This window comes from Botrytis fragariae (genome assembly GCF_013461495.1).
Source record: "Botrytis fragariae strain BVB16 chromosome Unknown tig00000161, whole genome shotgun sequence".
NCBI classification, from domain to species: Eukaryota; Fungi; Ascomycota; class Leotiomycetes; order Helotiales; family Sclerotiniaceae; genus Botrytis; species Botrytis fragariae.
Window position 1 is genome coordinate 1,184,931 of NW_023500998.1, and position 27,875 is coordinate 1,212,805.

Sequence of the window (27,875 nt, forward strand, 5' to 3'; positions counted from 1 at the left end):
TGATAGAATGTATGTATCTGAATAGTGTACTCAGAGTATATCTTTATTGTAGTTACAGTATCCAGTTCTGATTTGAAATGTTGAGATTCTCATAGACTTCTATTTAGGTATATTTCTGTCTATGGGAATTATCTCCATGTAGATGGTGTATTAAGACACCAAAGCTTTGTCAATAGCATCTTCAATTCACATTTGCGAATTCTTGACAAACTCGGCCCTGTGCATGTTGAATTTGATATAACAATGAAGTGGGAGACGGACCCGAGTATCAAAAGCATACTTATACTTTGTACACCCCAAGATATTGTGGTGTCTCAACAACACTCATCAAGTCATGAAGTATTGAAGCACACGACACTTTGTACAGGTACCTACACAATGTATCATGGGAATGAAAAATGTGCCTAAAACTTCCATATTCGAAAGGTGGTGTAAGTTCTGAACAATCATCACCTTGCTTTTTCCCAACCGAATCCTCAACCAAGTACAACCGGAAGAATATCCTTTTCGTTTCCGAAAATGGATGACTTTGTTGTGTACAGGAGATTGATCTACTGCATTCCCCAAACTCCACACCGAGTTTCGGAGTCCCCGGAATTGGAAAGTCGGTTTTGCTTCGAAGTTTGTAGGGATGCCGCACGATTTTTTTCTTTTCGGAGACTTTGGTTAATAAACTCATGTGACCTCCTTGAAGTTTTTCTCACTCAGCTTCCCGATGACTGGAAGGTTGCAGGTGCTCCAGCTTTAAGTAGTGCCAGCCCAACAACTTCATTTCAATACCGGCTACCGGACTGAAGTGATACCTGGTGACGATGGTGATTATGAAGTATGTTGTGCGCATCTCCACAAAGTCTAGCCAAGGCGGTTATCCTTGACGCCTCCTACACGAATGATTTGAAAACTAAACACAAGGCTGAATGAAAGCGAGAGGAGCATCTGTATGGTGACACATGACCGTGTCGTAACGCGTGTGTTGCATTGCAAGTACCGGAAGAGGACTCGGAGGCCTACCCGCAAGATCGATGAATGTAACGTGCACTCACTGCCACTTACGAGGCTACCAATACTTCCGCCTCTCCTCTCCACCAAACCAATCTGAAATTCCAATTTCTGGCGGGAATTTCGGTTTGAATCACGCTTGGCTTTGACTGCCAATATTTGATATGCGACCTTGACCACGTCTCCCTCGAGGTAAAATCCGGATTTTTGAGTTCGCCGAGATAAAATCAATATTAGCAGCACCGAAGTTTCCTTCACAAGACTATCGACAACATCAAAATGTTTGTTGTACACTAATAAGCACACGGTCATTTACCAACAATTTCCGTCTTGGCCGGCCGACCATATCTAGATTTGAAGACATTGCCAAGTCCGGACCGGGCTTCCGCGTGTGAGATGATTCCTTTGCTTTGCAGCGATACGGATCTGATCTGCTTGCGACTGCGATACCAAGACGAAGATCGAAATTTGCGTGTTTGGAGAAGGGCGATGCGATGTTTGGATATGGGGCTGGGCAGAGAATCCCAGGACCGGCGGGTGAGATTTCGAGGCAGTTGAGTACCGAAGAACTCCCTGGTAACCCTTCTTGTTTGTAATTTATTTATATATAACTTTGCGCAAAGATCATTTGGCTGCTGTGCTAAATACTGGACATCCACATCTAGTATATGGCACATACTCAAGGGTAGATCTTAGATTCTCATTGGAATATCAGGAATATGTCAAGGCTGCTGGCCCTCCCCCCCACACTGCAGTCTCAAAGTGGTTTTGTCTGAGACTGTTGATTGCGGACAAGTATGTAGGTATCTGGGCACTGAAACATAGGTAATTGTTTCTAGTTGGGATTAATTTCCAAAAATCAAAACCAAAACCAAATCAAGAATTAAGAAAATCCTTATCTCTCAACAAAACAAAACACATTACAATCTTCTTGGATTGTGGATGTGACGCTTATTGCAACATGGCTGAGTATCTTAGGATGGATGGATCTTGGGATAGGTAGGTTATCTGAAGAATGTTTGTGACAATTTAACCCTGCATTGATTCTTGGAACCTATGAAATGGGTCGCAAAGGGCACGCTGTGTGCATTATTGGCCATGTTCAAGCAATGCCCGATTCCATACACAGGAATACTCTTGGGAGTGATGTACTATTTTTCAGCCGGTGAATGCTTTTTAATGTGGTGTACAGACAAAACTCCATACGATGCTTTTCCCCAGAGATGGGGGTTGAAGATGTAAGATGGATCAGGAGGACGGATATTGATGATGAATGGTCGTAAAGGATGGAAGGAATAGAATTTAATGAATCTCTTTGTTTACTTTGCAATAAGCCGCTGCAACCTTAATCTTTCAGCTGTTTGGAACCACAAGTTTCTACAAAGTGCATCCATTCGTTGATTGATACATGGTGAAGTGTCAAGGTGATGGATATCGCGGCGGTCGTGTACACTTGAGTCTCGAGTATTTGTATCTATATTGGACGGAATAAGGTTGAAGACATGGGAGGGAGGCTCTTTATTAAATCATATTGTATCAAATTGCATTCTTCACATTACCGGCACCTACGCATGCCACATCCCACATCTCTCATCTCTCGCATCATCACTCCCTCGACCAAGATATATCAACACAACATCCGGACCTTCGAGTCAGCAGACTGTCACACAAACCTACCTATCTGCCAGTATAACGTTACCACCATAATCAACAAGTGAAGCTCGCAGATATAAATCTAGCGCCTTCTTGCCACTCGCTCACTCACTCTCTCACTCACTCACTCACTCCATATTCCCCCCCCCCACTTCAACAATCTACAACATCCATCGAAACGATTCCAAGAAACCGAGCTACCCTTGCAACATACCACATCAATCTCTCCCCTTCCCCTTCCCCTTCCCATGGGCCATTACCCATTGCTGCATTTAGCCTCATCTTTTTGGTGATATATCCCTGGCTTGTTTCTTTGCCCTGCATTTCCAAGACTTTCCAAGGCTAGTCTAGTGCGTGTAGTGTTTTACTGATAGGCTTTCCAGAAAGTCTTATCGAGAAGGATTTACATCTGCGAACCTGGAGACATTCTGGATTCGGCTTTCGGAGCACCAGATGGGAACTTGATATCGAGGTCATAATCCAACTTCAACCTCGAGACTTGAAAGGAGAATTGCTTCAATTTTGTTTACATTACGAAGAAGGAAGAAGTCAACTACTACAACTACAACTACATCTATCTCATACCTCCCAATTTCTTTCAATTTCTCTCTTATCACTTTGAATTCATTGATTACTATCACCACTTGTTTTTTCTTTTCCTTTCTACGGAGCTCTACTACTACTACCACCACTCCCACCACCACTCCCACCACCACTTCTCATTTCCAAAGATATCATACAACTTCGATTCCATTTTGATTTCGAATTGACTCGAAAATTCATACTTTGAGTACTTACACACACACTCCCCAGTTCTCCGGCTTTCTGTGCTTGTCCACGACTCGAGCAAATTACTCGTGACTCAACCAGCGATTCTGGGTCGACGACTCGACTAGAACTTTCTCAACTTGCCGTTACCCTGCTCTCCATTCTCACAGGTGGACCACCAATCCCATTTACTATCACGAGTACCCCAAGTGTTTATCAAAAAAGGGTTTGGTCATAAATACTTGTCAATCATAGTGGGAGAAAAAGAAGAAAAAAAAAGGTTAGTTCTAGTTTAAACCTTCCAAGAAACCCTTGATAGTACCGACATAATTCCTTCTTAGACCTCAAACTACTGAAAGCTAAAAAACAAAAAAGTTTTGATTGGATTGATTTAGGTCCTTTGCCCGCTTGCCTTCCTCAAAATTGGAACGCTTGAGAATTATTAAATGCCTTCAGCCATTCATGCAGCGCCCCAGGACTTTTTGTCGTGTATGCTACCCACCATTTTCCATAATTTCTCATGGATTCTGTATCCACTAACGCTCCACTTGCAGCGGAATATCGACGTCAGTCCCAACTTTCTCAGATCGCGAAAGCGGCGGTTTTTAACAATTGTACCGCAATGAATCCACCCCCAAAACCTTCTTCTCAACCCCTCACTACATTTCCTGGCAACATCATCCTCGAACGCGATTTTGCCGTTTGCAACCCACAACTCGACAACCATATCACACTTCCGCCATCTGTTATACCTCCAGTCTTTAATAGAAGTTTTCACGAGAAATTCGGTATGACTGGCGATGGAGTCACCGAGGGAGTTGGTCATCCTCCCTCTGACACACCTCTCCCAAGCGGCCCTTCAACTGCTCAAAGCAGTCCAAGAATGTTAGTCTATCTCCATTCTCATCAGTCCCCTTTGAGTCAATGAATAGTGTTATATGGAATGTTCATGAGATTACCTGGGCGCAAAGACCTCAACAAATTTTTCACTCGGAACTCAACACTGACAATGGTACAGTCTCCCACTAAGACAGAATTCTGGCACTACAACTCCCCGAGTTCGAGCTCCTGCTACCACTCTCAACATTCCTGGCATGACCAGATCTCGCGTTTCTCCTGATGGTAAAATTGCACAACGAGATGTCGCTTCCAAATTGGTGGTCATTATGGTAGGATTGCCTGCTCGTGGAAAATCATATATCACGAAGAAAATCCAAAGATATTTGTCATGGCAGCAACATGAGACTAAGATTTTCAATGTTGGAAATCGACGTCGTGTCGCAGCTGGAAAACCGCGGCCGTCGAACGGCACACCACTGAGGCACCAGGAATCGGCCCATCGACCATCTGTTCCAAGTCAACCAAGCCGCACTAGTTCCAATTCTGGCGTTATAGATGCCCCTACACAGGCTGCTCATATGATTCTGAACGGCGTGGATCCGACCCAAGAAATCAAAGGTTCTGAGACGAAGAAAACTTCTACTAGATCGCCAAATCCAGAAACTATGGATCAATCAGCCAATTTCTTCGATCCAATGAATTCCAAGGCGGCTTTGATCAGAGAGCAGGTAGCCATGGCCACATTAGATGAGCTTTTGGATTTCCTCTTATTGGGAAATGGCGCTGTTGGTATCCTGGACGCTACAAACAGCACTATCGAGCGTCGCAAACTTCTCTTTGATCACGTCAAGTTCAGAGAGCCAAAGCTCGGCATTCTCTTCATAGAGAGTGTTTGCGAGGACGAGAGTGTACGTATGCCATATTCTTTTAGAGACTCCCTTACTGAACATATTCTAGCTGCTTGAGGCAAACATGCGATTGAAGCTCCGAGGCCCCGATTACAAAGACAAAGATCCAGAATCGTCTTTGAGAGACTTCAAATTACGAGTCGCTGCTTATGAAAGCGCATACGTCCCATTGGGAAAGTACGAAGAAGATAATCATATGCAGTATATCAAGATGATAGATGTTGGACGAAAGGTTATTCATTATCAACTCAAGGGCTTCTTGACAGGAGGCATAGCTTCATATTTGTCGACATTCAACCTTTCCCCCAGGCAGATTTGGATCACACGTCACGGAAAATCCAACGATAACAAAGTTGGCAAGCTTGGTGGTGATTCTGATCTCACGGAAGAAGGACAACAATATGCTCGAGTTCTTCATAGCTTCATTACAAACAGTCGAAGACAATGGCTTTTTGAGCAGCAGCAATCAGCTATTGAGAGTGCAAAGTATCCTCCGGGAGGCGAAGCTGTCAGAACACCACCCTATCCAGACATCATGGGAGAATTGGATGAGAAGAACTTCTGTGTGTGGACTTCGATGCTCAAGAGAAGTATCCAAACGGCAGAGAATTTTGAGATGGACGAAGATTATGATGTTAAGAATTGGGAAATGTTGAATGAATTGAATGCGGGTTCTTTTGAAGGATTGACCTACAAGGAGATTGAACAACGCTTTCCGGACGAGTACGAGAAGCGAGCAAAAGACAAATTACACTACATATATCCTGGAGTTGGAGGTGAAGGTTATTTACAAGTCATCAGTCGACTCAGAGATATGGTTCGAGAACTCGAACGTATCACCGATCATGTCCTCATCATTGGACACCGATCTGTTGCCCGAGTTCTAATGGCTTACTTTATGGATCTCACCAGAGATGATATTGCAGACTTGGATGTACCTTTGGGAATGCTCTACGCCATTGAACCAAAACCTTACGGCATTGAATTCCATGCATACAGATACAATGAACAACAACAATGGTTTGATGAGTTACCAAACTACAAACCAAGAAAAGAGACAGAGAAAGGCAATTAAACTTTGATTGTCGATAGAGATTGCGAAGAGGACAGCTAGAACATGAGCAGGGATGTAACATACGAGGGGTTTCCGGAGTTTTTATCATTTGGGATGATTTTTTGTTGCACTGCATAGCGAGGTCTTTTTACAGATTGGGAGTTTGGGTTTTGATTTTCGGGGAATTGATGATTTGTAACAACAGTTGGGAGATTGGAACTGGTATCAGGGATTCAGAAGTGCGGAAGTGAATGTGGTTGAGGTGTGCACAAGAATGGGAATACATTTCTGGAGTCGGCAGAGGCCCCTTTCTACTTTATGATGGATGAATTGCTTCAGCGTTTACTACACTTCTGCGGATATCCAAAAGATTGGCTTTGGTCTTGCGTTTTAAGAGCGAACCTACAATAGATGGAAGGTCAGACTACTTTTGTACAGCAAGACTGAAATAGAGAAATAGAGATCTCTGCAAAGCGAGTAAAAGAGATGAATGAAAATAAAAATGAAAATATAGTTTCAAAGTGTTCAATGCTCTGATTAAAAGGCCCCTGGTTGTTCGAAATGGCTGTGATTACCTACTAAATAAAACTGCTCGAATGGATATCTAGTAGATGTTGCTGTATGCCCAGTAGTATGATCTTATTAGCGGTAGATTAACAACGATGCAAAAAAGTCGATCTCACCTGCCTTGCAACAATCCTAGAAAGTCTCAAGTGTACCTACCTGCTGCTAGTCAGTTTATCCGGCCGGACCCCTTCCCCCGCGCGTCATTTCTTCAACCCTTGCACAGGGTCGCAACCACACCTTGCGATACATACTGCAATTCAAAATTTAGACATTGAGATATTCACTACTCACACACTCTCTTTTTGTTTCGTTGGGCTTCGCTGTTCTGTGCTGTGCTGGATACAATTGAGGCTGGCAAATGTTGTTGGAGGGCCTACAAACAGGTTGACTACGTTCAATATTCACGGTAGGTTTCTTGTGCTTTGCGATAGCTCCCCCAGATAGCACTGTCTTATTACCTACATTGAATGCTCCTTTACAGCGTTTTTCCATCTTGCCTTTTCACTCTGGCCGCATCCAGAATCAACAAACAAAAGTTATTCTCTTTCATCTTTGTTTCATCTCATTTTGTTGTTTTTGTGTTTTTTTGTTTCATCTCGTCTCGCGCCAAACTCATTAACTGACTGGATTGCGCATTTGGCAGATAAAGATTTCTACCTCTTTCACATATGATTTATCTCGAATTCGACCGAGATCTTTTGCAACTTGTCGTTGCCAATTCGAATCTCCTGGAATCCTAATTCGGAAGGAGTTTTTGAGGTCGCATACTTATATTTCCAGAGCACATACAGCTCAATATCGCATCACTGAATCGAAGAACACAAGATTACTAGAGATCCTAAGTACTTCAGCACAAACACGACGGGAGATTTTAAGACAAGGAATATTGTTACTTGAAGAAATCCGAATTCTGGTAGAGTTGGAAAACTTGGGACGCTCGACAGGTTTGAGTAATCTTATAATGCCTCCAGCTACGAGGAAGAGAAAGTTTAGTGAAGAGAAAGAGGGAGAGGGTAAGGATAAGGGAGGACATAGTGGTGCGCAGAAATATTACGCAGTTAGGAAGGGGAAGAAAACGGGCGTGTTTACTGATTGGGAGGATTGTAAGGAGCAGATTACGGGCTTTGGGGAGCTATGTGTAAGTTTATTTTTTTATTTTTGTTCTTAGGAAAGGAACTTGGAGACAGGCACGGAAAAAAATTGTGTGTTCTTGAATTGTGCCAAAAATGCTAACGTAAAATGTTCTCACAGATAAATCTTTTTCGACACAATCAGACGCAGAAGCATTTGTAGCTGGAAAAAATCCGGCGAAACCTTCAAAGGGAGATAAATTTTATGCTGTGGCTGTGGGACATGAAACGGGGGTTTATGAGGAGTGGGCAGATGCGAAAAAGCAAATTGATGGGGTCAAAGGGCCAAAATATAAGAAGTTTGCTACGAGAGAGGAGGCAGAGGAGTTCGTGAGAGATGGTGGGAAGGCCAACAAGAAGGTCAAGACGGGGGCGGGAAAGGAGGAGAGTGCGAAGAAGGTGGTGAAAGGGAAGGACAAGGTTACGGTGGAGGAGAAAGCGCAGGAATTCATTAAAGGAGACGCTGTCAAGGTCTGGACGGATGGTAGTAGTAGGGGCAATGGAAAGGTTGGGGCTGTGGCTGGATATGGAGTTTTCTTTGGAGACGGTGATGAAAGGTATGTCTTTTTCTTCGAGCTCTCTGTTCAAAGTCCTTCACAAGTATATTAACCTATCCTCTAGAAACATCTCGGCTCCCCTAGAAGGCACCCTTCAAACTAACCAACGCGCCGAACTCACAGCCGCTCTCCGCGCCCTCGAGATTGTACCATTAGATAAGAGCATCGAGATTATCACAGACAGCAATTACACAATAAATTGTGCGACGGTATGGTACAAGAATTGGGAGAAAAATGGTTGGAAAACTAGTACTGGAAAAGCAGTCATGAATGAAGACTTGGTGAAGCAGATTAGGGCGCTTATTGACAAGAGAACGAAAACTAAGGCTCAGACTAATATGACGTGGGTTAAAGGGCATGATGAGAATCCGGGGAATGTGGCGGCGGATAGGTTGGCTGTTAAGGGGGCAATGGAGAAGAACAGGTGAGGGGCTCGTTGTTTGAGCCTCTTACTTAGCACTCCGCCAATTTTTGGAATCCCTAGGAACTGCATCTCCTCATGTCGCGAATATGAAGTGTGGAGTGAAAAGAGGATTGCGTTCATCGTGGTCTTGATTATTGACAACAAGCTGCAAAGGGAAGGAATGTAACGGAAAGAAATGATACCATTGTTTAGTGTACTGGTTTCCGTGGGACTTTGGGTAGGCAGTTACTATCTTATTTGTTCAATAAAGACTTTTGTGATACCTGATTATTCATGTCAATGTGAATGATTCCCATTGTTTGCACTTACATGGTATACCATTGATATCCAAGCTATCCACGTCTACGAGGTATGTAACCTTCACGCAACGTTGTGAAACTTTTCATAGGAAGGACAAGAAGAGGGGGGAATTTGGGGGTTGATTCAATGGGAACATGAAAGACCACTTCAAACTTTAAAGACAATGACCATTCAGCTCTTTAATTGCATAGTCATCCTTTTTGTGATACTTAACCTCATTCTCCAATCCATATTGAGTCGTGGATGAAATCATTTGGATAATACCATGTAGAAAGTATTTTATTATCATATTATTTCCACCTTTTATGTTTCATTTCATGGAGCTCCCCACCCCATACTCGTTGATAGCGGAGAAACAACGTGCTCCAGGCTCTGTGGAGGGGTGAGCACACATGGCTGAATGCAGGGGTTCAGTTTATTGATAAGGATAAAAGAAAATCATTCATCTCACCGATATCTAAACGAATTCACATGCATATTTGTTGATCAACCACACTCCTCTGCATGTTTGTATGAAACGGTAGTATTCATCAATAAATCACACGACAGGTGTTTCCGAGAACATTCTCTATCTGTTTGCGCACATAAGGATTGTATTCTTCGTATAATCTATCGGCCATTTCCAACAAAGTAGATCGAAAGAATACATCTCTACAGGACAAGCTCCGCGGAACAAGGTGGCGGGCATTTCCAGATTCAATATTTCGAGAGAGGAAAAGGTTTTCAATGATTCAATAACACAGGCTTGGGATCTTAAGGAGGCTTCGAGATCGAAGAAGAGATTCAATCGTAGGGATTGTGAGAGTGACGATTCGGGCGTGGGATAAGATAATACGTCGGACGGTTCTGCGGGCTTACTGTTAAGGAAGGAAAGGGATATTTTGTGTGCAGAAAAGGAGAGCTCGAGTGAGGATTGGAGACTGAGTGAGAATTGGAAGTCTCGCAGACCACAGGCACAACATACGGAGTTGTAAACCCACAAGCTTGGCTTGTCTTGGCAGGAAAAGAAGTAGAATTGCAGTTCGATTCGAAGATATATATCGAGGAGACGAGCATCCAGAAGTTAAGAAGAGGTCAGAATAGAATAGCCCAAGATGCCTAATCTTTCGACATCCAACTTCAACATTGTATGTGCCATCCTTGGTGGATTCATTACTTTGTTTGGATTGGTATCTTATTTGTTTAAGGAGAAATTTTATCTTTCTGAAGCATGTATGTTCATTCCCTTTTTTCCCTTATTACTCTGTTCATTGGCAGACAATGGCTAATGTGGTTTTAAACAGTAATATCCCTTCTCTTTGGCGTTGCCATGTCTCCACATGCAGCAGACTTTGTTCGCCCCCTCGATTACACCGGCTCCCTTGCAAACCTCAATGCAACCACCCTCGACTTTTCCCGCCTAGTCCTAGGCGTTCAACTTGTCCTTGCTGGTGTCCAACTACCCTCTCGGTATTTGAAATTGGAATGGAAATCCCTCGCTCTCCTACTCGGTCCTATCATGACTGTAATGTGGCTTTCGAGTTCGCTATTAATTTGGGGAATGGTTCCGAATTTGTCGTTTCTGCATGCCTTAGCTGTTGGAGCATGCATTACGCCTACCGATCCGGTATTGAGTAATAGTATTGTCAAAGGAAAATTTGCGGACAAGAATATTCCAAAGGAGTTACAAAAGATTATTGTGGCGGAGAGTGGGGCGAATGATGGATTAGGATATCCGTATTTGTTTTTGGCGTTGTATTTGATCAAATACACAGGGGAAGGTGGTGAGTTTATTTTTAATTTACTTCTTTTTTACGTCGTTCATTTTGTGTTTATACTAATATTATGTCGTAGGCGCTGGTCAAACTGGAGGTGCCTCTAAAGCTATGGGTCTCTGGTTTGGAGAAACATGGGTCTATACTATCCTCCTCAGTATTGTCTATGGAGCTACTGTAGGCTGGATAGCCAAAGAACTCCTTCACTGGGCCGAAGAGAAGAAATTTGTGGACCGGGAAAGTTTCCTTGTATTCGCCATCACCTTAGCTCTATTCATTGTGGGCACTTGCGGTATGATTGGCAGCGATGATGTTTTGGCATGTTTTATTGCTGGAAATGTCTTCACTTGGGATGATTGGTTTCGTCTAGAGACACTAGATGATTCGCTTCAACCTACTATCGATATGTTGCTGAATCTGAGTGTTTTTATATGGTTCGGAGCCATCTGTCCTTGGGCTTCATTTGCTACCAATAGCGTTATTCCAATTTATCGGTTGATATTCTTGGGTATCTTGATACTACTTTTCAGGTAAGCGATCTCTCCCCTTTGCAGCTTTCTGCATCAATATCAGAAATTACTTGTTGAGACCTAGGTTGACCCCAGACCAATAGACGTTTACCCATTGTCTTCGCAATGCACAAATTCATACCTCAAATTGAGGAAAAACGTCAGGCTATTTTCGTTGGGTTCTTCGGACCAATCGGAGTTAGCGCTGTTTTCTATCTCTATATCTCACTCGAATTCCTCGAAACCATCACAGTAGATGGTGTTCAGCGCGGAGATGCAGAACATCTAGCCGAGGTCATTTCAGTTGTCGTTTGGTTCTTGACGATTTGTAGTATCGTAGTGCATGGACTTTCGATACCATTAGGCAAATTAGGCTTTTTCTTACCGAGAACACTCAGCAGAGCATTCACAAGCCAAAGCAATAGTCAAACAAACCTGGCAATTGGAGCAAGAGTTTACAGTTCGACCTCGGGTGTGTTGAGGGAAAGGAGAAGAGGAAATGCCAGTACGGATGCAAGTGGAAGTGGAACGGCACATGGAAGTTTGGGAAGTGCCATCTCGACTCCGGCTTTGAGTTCGGGAACGAGCTCGAGACCAATCTATAGGATTGGGGGGAGCGTGATTCGTTCGGGAACTGCAAGGGGTGCGACGGAGAGTGGAATCGGGATGGATGGGGAGGAGGCGAGTCCGACTGGGATGTTGGATGGCGTGGTGGAGGGGAGAACTATTAGGTTTCCGGATGAGGAGGCGCATGTTGCTAGTGGGATGGGAAGAGAGAGGGATTCTGAAGTTTAGGTTGGGGGTCGAATGGATGGGGTGAGGGTGATGATGATGGTCATTGTGGAGTTCGAGGGATGCAGGAGCCGTGCGATGTAAAATTTTGAGGTTAGTGTCTCGTTAGAATGGGGGATTAGAATGGGAGATTAGAATGAGAGGGAAAAGATATAGGGTGTGTGATTTCGATATTTGAAGATTATAACGGAGATTGTAGCGATCTTTTGCATTGCAGTCTGCATATGGATCTTCATGCGGTACTTTTAGTACATATGATAGATTTTTGACATTTGCTGTGACGTATATATACTTTATCACTATACTCAGATCTACATCAATAAACAATTGTATGCATGTATGTGAAATAAATTATGGGATTCGCTATAACTCTTGATGCAGGAGAACCCAACCGAAAATACACACCAAAGTCCGTTCATCCACTTCGCTCACGCTATGCTAGGTATGTAGTGATCATCATTCATAAGGTGCAATATTATGCCCTCAAACCCCCAGACTCCGTACCCCTAAAGCAAATATGCCAATGTACCCTCGTCCTAGCCCATCTGCAACAACCTTTCAATCATTCCCCACCACCCAACGCTCACACTTTACAAATTTCCTCTCTCCTCCTGCTCCCTCTCAATCGCCTCAAAGAGACTCTTGAAATTTCCCGCTCCAAATCCATCAAATCCCTCCCTCTGAATGATCTCCAAAAAGACCGTCGGACGATCCATCAATGGCTTTGTGAAAAGTTGGAGTAAATATCCTCCCTCGTCAAAATCAATCAACACATTCAACTTTCTGATTTCCTCAAAATCTTCCTTCAATTCCCATTTAATCCCCGCATTTTTATCCGCAAGACGTTCTCTCATCGTCTCATAGTATGTTTCGGGTACTGAGATAAATTCTACGCCACGGGCGCGCAGATTCGAGACGGCGGTAATGATATCGGGGGTGCGGAGGGCGATATGCTGGACGCCGGCGCCGGAGTAGAAATCGACATATTCCTCGATCTGGCTCTTGCGCAGACCGGGGGCGGGCTCGTTGATGGGCATCTTGACGACGTTGTTGGGGGAGGCCATGACGATGCTGTTGAGGGCGGAGTGGGCGGTGCTGATTTGCGAGTCGTCGACGGACCAGAAGCGGTGGAAGGAGAGGCATTTCTCGTAGTATTCGCAGGCGGATTGCATGGCGCCCCAGTCTTGGTTGCCGACGCAGTGGTCGATGGCTTCGAGGGGGATGCTGGGGAGGAATGCGTTGAGGGGATCGCGTTTCGAAGCGGGGATGGCGCGGTAGCCTGGGAGGAAGGCTCCGGTGTAGTTGTTGCGGGAAATAAGGGTGTGGGTTGTGTCGCCGTAGGTGCGGATTATGGCGGTTGTCTGAATAGATATGGATTAGTATACATCCTTGATCCCCAAAAAGGGTATAACATAGAAGTACTCACAACATCCCCATCTTCATCCTTTCCCTTGATAGGTTTCTGCACACCCACTGCTCCCTGCTCAACCGCATTATAATAAACACTCGCCACATCATCCACTTCAAACGCCACATCCTTAACCGCATCCCCATGCTTCTCGAGATGTTCATAGATTTCTCTCAACAATTCTCTCTCCTTTTCCGTAATCGGTTCATCGTCTTTGAGTCCCGAGTATGCCTTTACAGGCGAAGTCAAGACGAAACGAATCTTGCCATTGGCAACGACATGTGAAGCGATATAGCGCGAACCGGTTTCGAGACCCTTGTAGGCGATGGTTTCGAATCCCAGACGTGTGCAGTAATATGATGCGGCTTGTTTGGCGTTTCCTACGTACCAGGTAATATGGTCGTAGCCGTGGAAGTTGGGGGTGTTGGTGCTGAGGGAGGAGTTTGTGTTGGTTGTTGTAGGGAAGGTGAGGGAGGTGGGAGTGAGGATTGGAGGAGTGACGGCGGAAGGTGCCATGATGTGATGTTGTGATATGAGGTTTTATGTAGATAGTAGAGAGATGGAGGTTGGATTCCTCTTTACGGATGTGAGATTGATAATCAGAAATGGCTTGAGAGTAGACAGCCAATCAATACTTTAAGAAATGGGGAGATTCTCCAGATAGTTTGTCGAAAGCAAACTTTGCTTGCAGATAAGTTTATCAAAAGAGTCAAATTTCGTTAACAAAGAAAGATGTTTGGGAAGAAGAGGAAGCTGGGACTGCCAACAGCTCCTCTTCTTATGAAGACGATACATCTCGGTATACGGCGGACTAAGCCATGTCAAAACATAGAATGACCGCATAATCAAACAACTAACGTTCACATTCACCGACTAATGAACGTACAGCAATTCGACCGATCGCCTTCCTTTGGCCTAGGATTGCTTTTTAGAAGTTGTTAGGGTTTCAAGTGCGGTTGATACTCCTTCATTCCGCGCGGTTTACAAACGGCTGTGTTCGGCTTAAATGTCGCTTGTTCGCTTAGTCATTGCGCGGAATTGCGATTGTTTCACTGTACCACACTACCGCGGTCACGTTTTGGTTATACCGAATACCACTGCATTCATGATCTCGATCAATTTAAACCTTTAACTTTTGGGTTGCTTTCGTCATTAATAGTTCTTTTGGATATCTAAAAAAGCTTCCGAAACTACAACATAGACAAATACAGATTCCTCCCAAAAATGACAGCACTTACCAGACACGACCTCGAAGTTCTCGAGAAAATAAAGGATCCTGAGTCGGGTCCTTCGAATCCCCTCCTTATCGATGATTCGCTTCCCAAAGACCCGCATATCATCGATCTTTCTACATATCAAGAAATTGCGCAACGAGAACGAGATATCATTCTCTCGATGCAAGATGTAGAACTTCAGATGGCCGGGTTAAAGCCTCTTGCTGAACCCTCGCCTTTATCTCAATATCACGCTTGCCTTCAGAGCTTGAATGATTTAATTGAAGAATATCCTAGTTATGCCAGTGCGAGGAATAATAGAGCACAGGCATTACGACGAATTTATGGCGATTTGATGTTGGTGAAGACATCCTCTATCAAAGGATCTGGAACTGATGTAAACGAACCTTTGAATACGGAAGCATCTGAACCTACCATAAAACTTGCATCATTCAAAGCATTATCAGATCTTGATAAAGCAATCTCACTGCTAGCTCCAAAGACACCTTGGGCATCGATATCTCCTCAAGCAGCAAAGACACTCTCCCAAGCCTTAACGCAACGGGGTGCTTTATATCATCTATCAGCTAAACAGCTCTCTTCTGACGCTGAATCAAGTGTGAGAATTGATGAGAGGAGAAGAGAGGCGAAGTGGAAGACGATAGAGTTTGAAGAGGCAGCCTCAAGAGATTTCATGACAGGAGGAAGATATGGTAATGAGATTGCAAAGGCACTAGCAGTGAGTGCGAATCCGACGGCAAAGCTTTGTGGAGATATGGTCAGGCAGGCAATGAAGAGAGAAATGGGTGGTGGTGAAAGTTGAATGAGAACATTACTGTAGTAATTTGCTTGAGGCAAGGAATGAGAAACGATTGTATCTAATAATGAAGGCAAGGGTGTTTCAGGGTTCACGGCGGGCAATCCATAGCGATATGAATATAATACCAATCTTTTGAACTTAGAGGACACTCCATCAATGAATCTTCCGAAGTATGAAGTGGTTTATCACCTTAACTTACTTGCTAATATGAAATTGTAAGCAGTCTTGAGAATATTATTAGAAAATAACAATATTAAAATTGTAGAGGACCTTCTTGCAGTATAAGAATGAGAATCTTACCGGTGTCATTGAAATTGTTCACCTCGGGCTTTTTATAATCAAGACTAAATGATTGCAGCATGAAATTCGGATATAATACTCCTAGAACATCGAACACAAGCAGTAGTCCGGCTTTGACACCCGAGTTGAACCAAAACAGTAAAACATCGGAATTTCTGCAGTGTTTCTTCTTTGTAACCAATTCTCGATAAGAATCGTGATCACCCTCGTTTTAGCCATTCCTAGATGATGATAGAGGCAAAACAACACTAAATATTGCCTTTCACTTATCCGGTCACTCGTGCACCAACCAAAGTGTCAGTGACAGTCACGTTGTACCCATAGCATCAGCAGCGGCTACCCGTGTGGTCAGGAACCACACGCACCGAGCCTGAAAACCAACGGGTGGCTGCTTCAAAACTTCCCGAAATACTGTGGCCGAGATTGATATGACATATTTTTCAGTTCGGATAACGATTCTCAGTATTGCGTTTTGAAGATCTTAACTTTCAAATTTTCGCCAAACAGGTATCTGTCTTACTGAGGGATGAAGTGGTCTGACGTGATTAAAATGATAGGGGTAGAAGTCCAACATGGACATGGAAAGAGGTGATTAACAAGACGGTTTCAAATGCTGGCATTCAATCAGTGGAGGTTAGCTGAGGTTAGCAAGAATATGCAAGTGGAATGTTTAGATGTAGTTGGGTGGGTAGATACAGCAAAGCAGGTTGGAAATGGCATGCTTTGCATATCCACCAGTATAGGATCAAAACTTCCCTCTCAAGTCCGGCGGAAATAGGCATGATGAACGTGGAAAAAACAAGATTTTTTTTTCTTGAATAAAACTTGACAGAACTCACTTCCCCTGGTTAGATGGGAAGGATGTAAATTAAGAGAAATGAAAGAGTCAAATGATACGGCACGTTCTTTGGTAGTTCAACGTGTCAACAAGAACTCAGCTTCAACGCCAATCATTTTTTGGTGACACAGTTGATACTTGTTGTGAAACTCAATTGTACTATAAACGTACGATATGTGATGCTTATGGAACTACTCAAGATGTACCATGGCTACCAACTTAAAATTTCGAGCAGCTGGTAAACCCACCATAGATGGATAAAAGGCGCTTAGCGGTTTCAGCAAATCATTGATTCTCGCCAGACCATATCGATGTTTGGTGAGCTCGATTCGCTATTCTTACTTCGAGGGATAGACCTTTCAAAGCGAAATTAATTCATTAAATCGATATAAACTTATAATATCTGGTGATGATAAGATACATGGATTCTTCCAAATACCAACAAGAGTGATGCAGCCCTGTGAACAATGAAGTTGACCCAGGGCATGCGAAGCAAATCAGATGAGCAGTATATGAATGATGATAAATGACAAGAACGGCAGTTGGCAATCTTGGTTAGATCTGAACCACCGTGCAATCTGCGACTAGGGTTTTGTGATATTGATCAATGAATGGGTCAGGCTGGAAACTTTTACCGGCCGACCAAAAAGACGATGAGTCGCACAGACTGCGCCCACAAAAGCCAGCTTCTGGCTCGATACTACCACACCAAAATGCAAAGAAAAATAATTGTGCCACTCGTGATATGCATTTAAATGGCGTTCATCCAAAAGCGAGACGGACTGATATGAGATATATTTGGGAATCCCGGTCTCGTGTGCATGCAACAGAAGCGGACCAGGCGCTTTCACCCCTATGTTATTGGAGGATCCAGCCTTTCGCACGCTGCACAAAAAGAAAAGCTCTCCCGAGACAGTTTCCCACCACCATGGTGGATGGTCCATTGTGGCGTGTTACCTGCTCTGCTGCGGTTTCCAGAATATGAACCAATGGGGTTAACGTGCATTATTTTGGTAACGAGGTAGGACTAGAATGTGATCCAATATCCCAAAGAAAATTTCTGCACTGCGTTGACAGGTTCCGATGATGGGTTGGCCGGCATTTAGGACGCCATGTCAGCTTCTGAGCGGGGCTTGGATCTCAAGGGGAGAAATCCAATAAGTTCAATATTACAGCACATGTTGGCAAGCATCTTTTTGAGTCGAGAAATGAAGAGTAAGAAATGAGTTAATTGGCTAATTGACATTGTGATGTGATGTGATGGAAAAATCTGTTCCGTACATTTGATTCGGGTCGATATCGGGTAAAGTGTGTATATATGTCTGTCGGGAATAAATCTTGGATCTTAAACGGTTGTATTACCCCAACCTCTTTGCCCGTCTTTACTGATTGAGAAAGATCCTTCATCCATGAAACACCAAGTTACTCCGTAGATTCCTTTTTCGCAGACCATTTGGTGGTCAAGCCATTAATTTCTTCCTTCCCAGACTAATGGAACATGGATCAAATAGATTCTCTTTACCTTCTTTACTTTTTATCCCCCACACGCGGATAACATAGGAATAGGGTCCCATAAGCGTCTGAAAAGGAACGAAACCCCCCCCCCCCCCCCAAAATCTATCTACGAGATGTTCATTTCGTAGCTAATTATCCGCGACTTCTTCGGCACGATACAAATGTAAGAAAACTTGAGAGCCGATACCCTCCGTGATCCTGATGTTATGTAGGTAGTTAAGCGTAGGTAGGTGTCGCAAGTGCTGGCCAATGTTGATCAGCATCAGGATTCGGCATATCTAATTTACCAAACGACTGGAATTCAAGGACCCAAAAACTCCTCTTTTAGATGAGTTCTGATTTGGACGGACTTCGGAGCCGGTGGATATTGCGGAGGACCAAAAGACTAAAGATTGAAAGACTAAAGACTAAATAAAGACTAAAGATTGAAAGACTAAAAGACTAAAAGACTATATCACATAAGCATTGTTATTTGCAGATTAGATTGAGCTTTTATATGCACATCTTGAAAAGCTGAGTGGTGATCATAGCTTCTGAATGACTAAAGGATTCATTACGGGTGATTGTCGTAATGATCGTAATCAGGTCAATTTAAATATTTATTCATTTGGTCGGATTCAGGGAGATCATTGCCCGGGCGGAGCACAGAAGATTGGTGACGCCAGCGGAAGGGAGACGAATGATACCGGTTCGAGTAAAGTAGGTTCCGGATTTTTGATCATGGAATTGTGGATTTCTGTCCCGCGTATTCCTGGATCCCTCGATCGGGGTACATGTCCGTGGCATGCGAGTTCTTTTCGGGACTAGCCTCCCGCGCAGCTAATCGAATGATGCCTACTTTAGTCCTATTTGATTTACCCGGGCTAGGGGCGCCAGTAAGGAACAGTAGGCTCTCAAACGAGTGAATGACTCAAGATCTCTCAAGGAGTTCTACAGAGGAGTTGGATTGAAACTTTGGAGAAGCAAATATGTACCGAGTAATTGGACTCGGAAAGTATTCATTCAAAGCAGCTGAAGGATCTGCTCATGCTACTACTTATCATCCATCAATCGAAACTTGACCGCGCCGAATCAAGGGTAACCAACAAGTAATCAACAAGTGGTTTTATAGAAAGAAACGAAGAAAGAAAGTAAGAAAGAAAAAAAGAATCTTTCTTGGGATGAAAGCTTAATCTTTTGACACTCCGGAACCAAGCTAATCGGAAATGCTTCGAGATATAAACGTTTCCCAAGAAATGCAGAGGTTTAGACGAGATACTGATGCACGGCTTATGCGATACCCCTTCATTCTCCTCAACTTATTTTGGGTAATATTTTCCCGGTCTTTGTTCCCACAAATGCAGCATCCGCTGCTGAGAGGGTTAGAATTATTATGGGGGTGTTGTTGTTATTACCGTCAACCAGATTTCCCTATCTTCTAACAAGGTTTGACATAGTGGATTCGCTGACCATTGACCAGGCCGTGTAGCCGTCAATCTAAATACCCGCACCACCAAATCTACGCTACTCGCATCATCAAACCAATGAACATCGATCTCGGCTGAGACAAAAAATGCTGGAGTGGGCGAAAAAGGAAGGAGATTTGGGAAAGACAGGAAGTTTCATACCCAAAGAAAGATACGAAAATTGTGTTGAAGGTTGAAGATACGAACGATACCAATGCAAGAAAGACTGAATGACTTTGTATTCGTATTATCAGCAAGAGGGAAAGGTGCACATGCTCTTTCTATATGGCAATGTCTTTCATTACTGCTTTTGATTCACGCGTATGGTAGTATGGTGTACGTCGCATTGCAGAGGAAAGAATGTACGGCCAGGGAAGATGCGAAACCTTTGGTGCGAACTACCTTCGGGCTGGGTAACGGAATGAGCATTGGAGAGCCCAAACGACTTGAGCCCTGTCATACAGCCTGTCGAGCCTGTCAGGCCCCTGTCCAATGCATGCTTGGTCGAATTCCAGTCATTTTCCTCTTGCCTGGATTGGTGACATAGTACCCGGGTAAGTTGCAAGTTGTAAGCTGTAACATTGAGATGGCGTTGAAGTGTGTATGTACTATGTATGTACTATGTATGTATGTATTTGTAGAGACAGAGCACGGAGTATGTATCGATATGTGCGCCGTTGGTAGTTCCTCGTCCAGTCATTTTACGATCCAGCCCTTCCATTCTGCTGAACACAACCTTTGGAGCCTTTATTTGGAGAGTCCTACATCATATAGTGCTGTGCGTGTTACTGACAGCCCAGGTGAGTGTGTATTACATTTACATTACATTACCACGCTAAAAGCGGGCAACCCAGATCACTACCCTCAATGCTCTGGTAGCGGCAGACTGGAATACACTCGGGCCCTTTGGATTGGTCTCTTTGGTGCTAATATATGAACTAAAATTCCTGGGGATCGTACAAGCAACAGGGCACAGCTTTTCTCCTCCCTTTCGATTGATTAATGGGCCCTGCTTGTGGACCGGGAATAATAGAGACTGGAACTGGAAGTGGAACTCGAACTGGCTAGGATTGTGATTGGGATTGGGATTACCCAGCAATTCCTTACTATTATCTTTGCCGTGCAGAAGATAGCCAGTTAATTCTCGACTGCTGTATCTCTTCTTCGTCCTCGAAAACTTGACACCACTCGACATCACTCACTCGTCGACGACTCCAGAGGCAATGGTATGAAGTGATTGAGAAGAGGTAGTCAGGAAATACAGAACATCTTTGTCGAAATACTTCTCTATTATCATACCTATACTCTGTTTCGAATCATCGGGAAGATACTCCAGTAATATTCCATCGGGGACACTAGCAGATTACCATCCTCACCATCCTACCAACCTAAGCGTTCCTAAGCTTTCCAGCTTATGTTGAATGGTAGCCAACCATCAACACGGCCATTCCGATCTCAACATCCCTTCCAAATAGAGGTCATTTGAGAAAAACAATTCATTCTTTCATCTGGTAACTTCTGAAGTTACAACAGTTCTTACCATTGATTCAAGCCTCACAAATCTAGCAGAAGTTTGAAACATACATATCTAGGTACGCATTTGACTCGATAACGCATGGTCGCTTCCTTACTTTGACCTTCCGATAATGTACCCATTAAACTGGGTGTCGGGACCAAGAATTAATTTCCCGGTCACTGGAACCTTAATGGCTCAAGGCTAACAGAGAGAATATAGCATAATTTTGTTGAAAGTCGGCACCAATGGCTGAACGAAACATTTCCATCGCTTCAAATCACTTTAGAGGGAGTGTGGACTCCAATATGGCTGCGTCTATAGGTCCCAAAAGTATGCCTGAAATAATTACGAGGACGACCAAAGGTGGGAGGAAACTGAAATATACGTTGACTGTGATTCAACAACCTGAGCGTGCGAGAGCTTGTGGCTCGGGAGCAAAATGTATGTTGGGCTTTCTTTCAGTGAAGGCGCCAAATGATTGTTGCGGAGACTGATACCGTTCTTAGCATCTGCCGATCGACGTCCAGTCGACCCTCCTCCCGTCGTTCAACTTCGCATTTACGATGAGACCGATCCACGACAAGAGAAGGAGATAACATTCCACTACAATGCAAACTTCTTCCTCTTCGCAACTCTGGAGGTAGCTCGGAATATTGCTCAAGGTCGTGTACAAACTTCGGCTCCTCAAGCACCCGTTTTGACGGGCATGCCAGTGTCCGGAATGGCCTACTTGGACAGACCTAATGAAGCTGGATATTTTATTTTCCCTGATTTATCTGTTCGACACGAGGGCCAATACAAGTTGAGCTTCAATCTCTACGAGGAAACAAAAGAGGAGAAGGACACCGACATCGAACCTTTGAACGAAACAAGCATGCGGAAGATGTCGAGCGCTGCGGCCGCTGCCGAATCGTCTTTTGATTGGCGTATGGAGCTCAAATCTGATCAATTCACTGTATACAGCGCAAAGAAATTCCCTGGTCTCTCCGAAAGCACTGATTTGAGCAGAACTGTTGCGGAACAAGGTTGCCGAGTTCGTATTAGACGTGACGTGAGGATGAGAAGAAGAGATACAAAGCCCGGAGGCGACTTTGGTGAAAAAGAGGATGAATATCAGCAGGGAAGAGCTACATCTCCACCATTTGATTACGCTATCCAAGCTGCGAGGCAAAGAGCTCTGAGTGCAAGCGTTCATGAGGATCCACAACAGAGGCGTGGATCGGGAGAAATCTCACCATATCATTCGCCTATTGTAAATACTCCATTTCGTACGCCTTCAATTTCTCCATCGACCCCCAACGCCCCTCTTCCTGTTGGTCCCCAGCTTGGTTGGATACCGCATGGACCTGGCTTCGCCGCTGCTCCCAGTATTCAACCTCCACATCCACCTCCGCCTCCACCCTCATCTTATCCACAGCCAATGCCAGCTACTCATCCTAATCAAGGCCCATCGGCACAATTTCGTCAGCAACCTCCCCAAGGTCCACCTCCTGCACCCACTGGATTTGATGAGAGGCGATCTTCATACAGCCAATTTCGTCCTCCCACAAATCCCCTCAACAACAATCGTATGATCAAGACTACCGAAGAATGTCCTGTGGATATCAAATCCCTGCTGCACCCCAAGGTCCTCAACCCATCGCCCCTGCTGTTCAGAATCCAGCTTATAATCAACAATCAATGGAGCCTACTTATAGCCGCAATCCTCCTTCTGCATACTCAGCCAGCTATCAGGATTCTGTCGCTCTCGCACCACTGAGAGGTGAGAAGTCTACAGCCATGTCTCCTCTTGCTTCGGTAACGACTATTTCACGTGGGACGCAAAACTCGGCGCCAATGTCAAGCCACAACTATAACAAGTTGGAGAGATCTGGGTCTTACAGTCAATATGCTCCCATTGAGGTGGAGCCACCAAAATCAACTAATAAGAGAAGCTACAATGATGTTTTCAGTACTCCTACTGAATCATTACACAATGGTAGACGACCAAGTGCTATTTCTGCAGAAGACGAAGACGAAGAAAGATCCAATCAGAGTATGATTTACAGACGAGCCAATGGCAACATCCACCAGAAACCCGCCCCCGGTCTCAACTAAACTGCACCAAGCTCAAAAAGTCTTCAGCAATGGCGTCAGTCACGATTTTTTATATAGAAAAGGCGTCGGATTGACTTTTTCTCTACACGCCTTTGAACTTTTTACCCCGTTTTTTTCAATATACGATTCTGAAGCTGATTTTTACGATACCAATTTGATGGGTATATCTACCTCCAACCTTTTACAACTCTTTTTTTATACGATTCGCGATGGTGTTGTTTACGCGTATCTTTGCACGCTTCTGGAAAAGCATACATGGCATTTCTCCTTATGATATCTAGGTGGTGGAAAGCATTGACTTTCTGATACCGTTGTATTTCTTTTGTTGGTACATTGAGCACATGTGGGAAATGTGCATTGGATGAATGAGATGAGGGGTGTAGTGGGCTGAGAAAACAATCCTGTAATTTATGGACTTGAGAGTAGAGATGAGAGAAGCAAACTCCTTTTCTGAATGAGATGGATGGAACGGAATGGAATGGAATGGGATTGCATAGAGTTGAATACCTACCTACCTACCTACCTGAATGAAATGAAAAGATCCACATTGGAGAGCTTTACAGAATGAACACTAGATTAAATATGGTCAATTATTCTATAACCTGTGAATATATGTCATGACGATCTTCTCATTTAAGGCCACAGCACTGAATTTACCCCCTCCCCTCCCCCAGGTTTTCCGGGCCACAGATGAACTGGCCCCGTGGAATTCAGGGCTGAAGCCGTTACTGTAGATACGATGCAGGTACAATGTATATAGTACGGCTACTATTGAACTAATGCTCGACATGCACACTTAGGCATATAAACAATGGCCTGCATGAGATCATCGAGAAAATTGACAACGTGGAAGACGGCTATTTGGTGGTGGGTATGAGCGGTTAGGGTTAAATTTGGATATAAATCAAGAGACTAAATATGTATCTATCTAACACATGACAGTATTGATACTGCGTTTGCACGTTTTTGACCCTAAAGGAATAGCAAATAGTTCAAAGTCAATGATTGACAGGTATTATGTAGATGGCAGCTAGAAGGTAGCAGTAACAACCAACCGCTAGCGAGTAATAGCTAAGAGCTAAGAGCTAAGAGCTAACTGCTAACAGCTAAGAGCTAACTGCTAACAGCTAAGAGCTAACAGCTAACAGCAACTGTGCAACGATAAGTGAATAAAACTGGTGAAGAAGTGCTTAGATTCGCAACCACAGTGATGTTCCTACCTACTTACTCAAGTATTTCAATGGATAGCATTAATGTATAACTATAAGCGCGTAGAATTGAATGGCTGGGATCGACCGCGTACACATACCCTTATGTAACTGTGTATAAACTAATAATTTCTTGGCAACGGTTCTTCGGTTTATTGACATACTAGTAAATTACCTAGGTTACTAGGTTACAGGTACCTCCTAAGCTTAACCTTAGCCACTCACTTTTTTTGTTTACTTTCTACTCAAAGGAGAGTCAAAACTCGAACTTGCACTCGACCTTCCCCTTCTTGACTCAACTCAACAACGTGTTTCCTGCGTGTTCATGCAGCGGTGAGACTAATTTTATAACTCCCCATTTTTTGTATGCAACCTGCACGTTGATATCAACAAGAAAAAGGAAACACTACGAATCAAATTCCAATTAATGCGCGAAATCCTTCGAGGATTGGGAAGACTTGTAAGACATTCTGATACGCTATTCGAGCTATCTGGAAATAGAGGTGCATATTCAAAATCATATTGATCACCTTTATTTTCCCCTCTCAATTTCAGCTCTCTTTTTCGATCTTCTTTCTTCTTCGCGACCCTTTTCGTCCTCGTCTTCGTCCTCGTCTTCGTCCTCGTCCTCTTCCGTCTCTCCTCTCTTCCTGCGTAGAGTTCGACAAGCAATCACCTTCATTCGAGCGCGTCAATGTCACCGTGTTGAACATCCGTACTTGAGGATTGGCAATGGCGAGTTACAAGGTTAGTTTTCAACAAGAACCCCAGATCCATATTTCAAACTCAATTGATTACATGCACCTTCCCGAGTCCCGAGGAAAATCATAATAAAATGGTCGAGGTATAACAGTTACTAATGTTCTAATCTGTCAGACTCCTCGCCGCCAGTCAATGGATCATCCCATGGGCGAGAGTCCATTTGATGACGCTAGGCATTCCATTGACTCGAGACCGGATTCGAAAGGTTCGAAGAGATTGTACAGTAATCGCAATGCCCGACCGACAATCCTAGGAAATGATGGCGAAGGTGGATGTTTTTTGGGACCTGCTTTCGATAACGATGAAGAGTATCCGGACGAGAAGCGTCACCGCTCTGAAAATTGGCCTTTACCATCGGCGCCAGTCCCACAGGAGGCAGTTATCCCTCCGTCTCGAGTTTCTTCACGCGCTCAAAGTCGAACAAGTCAAAGAAGTCGAAGATCTACCGCATCTCCCCAACCTAGTCGGCCTTCTCTACAGAGATCTCGTCCCTCGAGATTTATGGAAGGTAGCATGAATGATAAAGTCAGTAAACTTCCGCCGACACCATACCTTTACCATGAAGAGGAGCTTCGTGAGCGATACATTGAGGACGAGCTTATGGGAAATAATGGCCAGACAACTCCAGGTAGAAAGATGGCAAAGCCTCGCGGATTCATGCTTCATTCAAACACATCTATGGGTGCAGAATCCTCGCTCGCAGGTAACTCCGATACTTCTCGACAATCAACCATATTTCGATTCGGTAGTAAGCTTGCAGCGTCAATCAAACCATCCAACTGGAAGATATTCTCAAAGCCACAAAAAGCTCCGGAGGAAACACCTCAGCAGCGAGCGATACGAGAACAAAGGGAAAAGGCAGAAAAAATGTATCACGAATTGAAGACAGACAATTACTTTCGAAAACGTGCAATTTTTCAGCAGCCAGGCTTCAATGCTGTCAGGCATTCTATGGATCAAACCCCACGAATCAAGCATGATTCTGGAGTCGAATTGAACGACAAATATCATTCCCGAGACAATTTGCCCTTGGGGGATAAGAGGCAGAGTAGACTTAATGCCAGTACTCAAGACTTTTGTATTGACAGCCCCGGCCCTAAGATATCTGCCCCTGTTGAAGCTTCGACTCCTCGAAGTATTTTCCACCGTAAGACACCATCAATGTCGAACCTTCGAAATATGACGAGTAGAGAGTGGATGTCGCGACCTGCCTTTCCAGAAGATCCTCGATCTGTAAGAAAAGTTCCGTCAAGAAAGGAATTTCAAAGACAACAGAAGTTAGTCAAGCGTGTCAGTGATTTGGAGACAAAGCTTGAAGAAGCTCGTCGCCAATTGACGGATACTTTCGCAGAGCCACTTCCTGATGAGCACATCTACCAACCTCCTGATTTCCAACAACAGCGATCGTATCAGCAGTCATACCAGCAACAGCCATCGCAATCGCACCCTCCTTCATCTGACCGATTTGGTAGAGCACGTTTCGTACCCGGTGCTTTGGCAACCCTTCCATCCGAGAGACTTTTGAGCGGTTATGTTAATCCTACAGCAGATTTCAATGATAATGAGAATTTCTATAACATTGGAACAGCAATTACTACGCAAGACAGTATGGATCATATTTCGACCGGCCCGACTGAGTTGTTCAAGACGAGCGAGATACGTCCTGTACACACAAGTCAGCCTCCTATCACAGCACCGGAGGAGGGATCAGAGTACGTGCTGTCTAGCATCGAATCTGAGTCTGATAGTGAAATGTCTGATGTCCATAATGCCCAAACGATTGTTAGAGGCGGATCTGTCAATGGTGCCAAGATGGCGGTTGAAGTCAAGCCTACAACTTCACGTATTCTTTCACAGCAAGCGTTTATTGAAGGACATTCTTTCGAAGCAAAGGCCGACCAAACTCGCGCAGTGAAGAAGAGCGTCGAGAAAGACGGAGCTTTTAGACCTACACCCGAATCTGAATCTGATTCCGAATCTGGTCCAGATCTTGATGTCAAACCTCTTAAGAAAGTCAGAAGTAGCCGAAATCGCAAGTTTATCAATGAGAAGAGTCCTTACACTGGGCCATCTTCTCCCGAAGAGAAAGTCGTTTCTGATAGTGCACATAAGTCAACAGCCCGACAACCTCTTCCTGGCCGTGGAACCGAGAGACCCAGAAGCATACTTGTAAAACTCAAGATTCCCAAAGATTCACCTCCTGACAATACTGATGGTGATTCTCTCAGCTATACTAAGACGAGAAGAGCTCCATCTTCACAATCCGAACCTAAGGTTGATAGTGTTGACCAAGGAACCATTCTACCACATACTTTTTACGGCGTCCCTCCTGTACCCAGAATCCCTCAACATGTCCGACTTCCTAGTGGTGAGATGCTCAACACAAACGAGACCAGACCACAGCACACGCAAGCAAGCCAAGAACCTGGAGACTGGCCCGATGATCTCGAAATCTTCTAGCCAAGTCTCTCATCCTCAACTATAACCACTATACATA

General features: G+C 44.1%; 9 protein-coding genes across 9 annotated transcripts; 8 read left to right on the forward strand and 1 right to left on the reverse strand.

Annotated features, from left to right (window-relative positions):
* Positions 1–1,278: 1,278 nt before the first annotated feature.
* On the forward strand, positions 1,279–1,828 carry Bfra_009540 (uncharacterized protein; the record flags this gene model as incomplete). Its single annotated transcript, XM_037339883.1, has 3 exons — positions 1,279–1,287; positions 1,416–1,536; positions 1,623–1,828. 3 exons carry the CDS (start codon positions 1,279–1,281, stop codon positions 1,826–1,828), a joined length of 336 nt encoding a protein of 111 aa, XP_037189933.1.
* A 232-nt stretch (positions 1,829–2,060) lies between these two features.
* Positions 2,061–2,282, forward strand: Bfra_009541 (uncharacterized protein; the record flags this gene model as incomplete). The annotated part of the gene is made up of 2 exons (XM_037339884.1): positions 2,061–2,164; positions 2,192–2,282. 2 exons carry the CDS (start codon positions 2,061–2,063, stop codon positions 2,280–2,282), a joined length of 195 nt encoding a protein of 64 aa, XP_037189934.1.
* Positions 2,283–3,866: 1,584 nt separating this feature from the next.
* Positions 3,867–6,243, forward strand: Bfra_009542 (putative 6-phosphofructo-2-kinase protein; the record flags this gene model as incomplete). Its single annotated transcript, XM_037339885.1, has 4 exons — positions 3,867–3,909; positions 3,975–4,305; positions 4,439–5,168; positions 5,218–6,243. The coding sequence occupies 4 exons, from the start codon at positions 3,867–3,869 to the stop codon at positions 6,241–6,243; spliced, it is 2,130 nt and encodes a 709-aa protein (XP_037189935.1).
* Positions 6,244–7,750: 1,507 nt separating this feature from the next.
* Bfra_009543sa (putative ribonuclease h protein) lies at positions 7,751–8,904 on the forward strand (the record flags this gene model as incomplete). The annotated part of the gene is made up of 3 exons (XM_037339886.1): positions 7,751–7,892; positions 8,041–8,476; positions 8,541–8,904. 3 exons carry the CDS (start codon positions 7,751–7,753, stop codon positions 8,902–8,904), a joined length of 942 nt encoding a protein of 313 aa, XP_037189936.1.
* Positions 8,905–10,294: 1,390 nt separating this feature from the next.
* On the forward strand, positions 10,295–12,258 carry Bfra_009544 (putative na h antiporter protein; the record flags this gene model as incomplete). Its single annotated transcript, XM_037339887.1, has 4 exons — positions 10,295–10,412; positions 10,484–10,963; positions 11,034–11,484; positions 11,568–12,258. 4 exons carry the CDS (start codon positions 10,295–10,297, stop codon positions 12,256–12,258), a joined length of 1,740 nt encoding a protein of 579 aa, XP_037189937.1.
* A 587-nt stretch (positions 12,259–12,845) lies between these two features.
* Bfra_009545 (putative 4-hydroxyphenylpyruvate dioxygenase protein) lies at positions 12,846–14,179 on the reverse strand (the record flags this gene model as incomplete). The annotated part of the gene is made up of 2 exons (XM_037339888.1): positions 12,846–13,616; positions 13,682–14,179. The coding sequence occupies 2 exons, from the start codon at positions 14,177–14,179 to the stop codon at positions 12,846–12,848; spliced, it is 1,269 nt and encodes a 422-aa protein (XP_037189938.1).
* Positions 14,180–14,887: 708 nt separating this feature from the next.
* Bfra_009546 (uncharacterized protein) lies at positions 14,888–15,700 on the forward strand (the record flags this gene model as incomplete). Its single annotated transcript, XM_037339889.1, has 1 exon — positions 14,888–15,700. The coding sequence occupies one exon, from the start codon at positions 14,888–14,890 to the stop codon at positions 15,698–15,700; it is 813 nt and encodes a 270-aa protein (XP_037189939.1).
* A 5,916-nt stretch (positions 15,701–21,616) lies between these two features.
* Bfra_009548 (putative velvet 1 protein) lies at positions 21,617–23,408 on the forward strand (the record flags this gene model as incomplete). Its single annotated transcript, XM_037339890.1, is given in 3 exon segments — positions 21,617–21,752; positions 21,818–22,879; positions 22,891–23,408. 3 exon segments carry the CDS (start codon positions 21,617–21,619, stop codon positions 23,406–23,408), a joined length of 1,716 nt encoding a protein of 571 aa, XP_037189940.1.
* Positions 23,409–25,348: 1,940 nt separating this feature from the next.
* On the forward strand, positions 25,349–27,838 carry Bfra_009549 (putative nuclear rna binding protein; the record flags this gene model as incomplete). Its single annotated transcript, XM_037339891.1, has 2 exons — positions 25,349–25,363; positions 25,493–27,838. The coding sequence occupies 2 exons, from the start codon at positions 25,349–25,351 to the stop codon at positions 27,836–27,838; spliced, it is 2,361 nt and encodes a 786-aa protein (XP_037189941.1).
* Between the last annotated feature and the right edge of the window lie 37 nt (positions 27,839–27,875).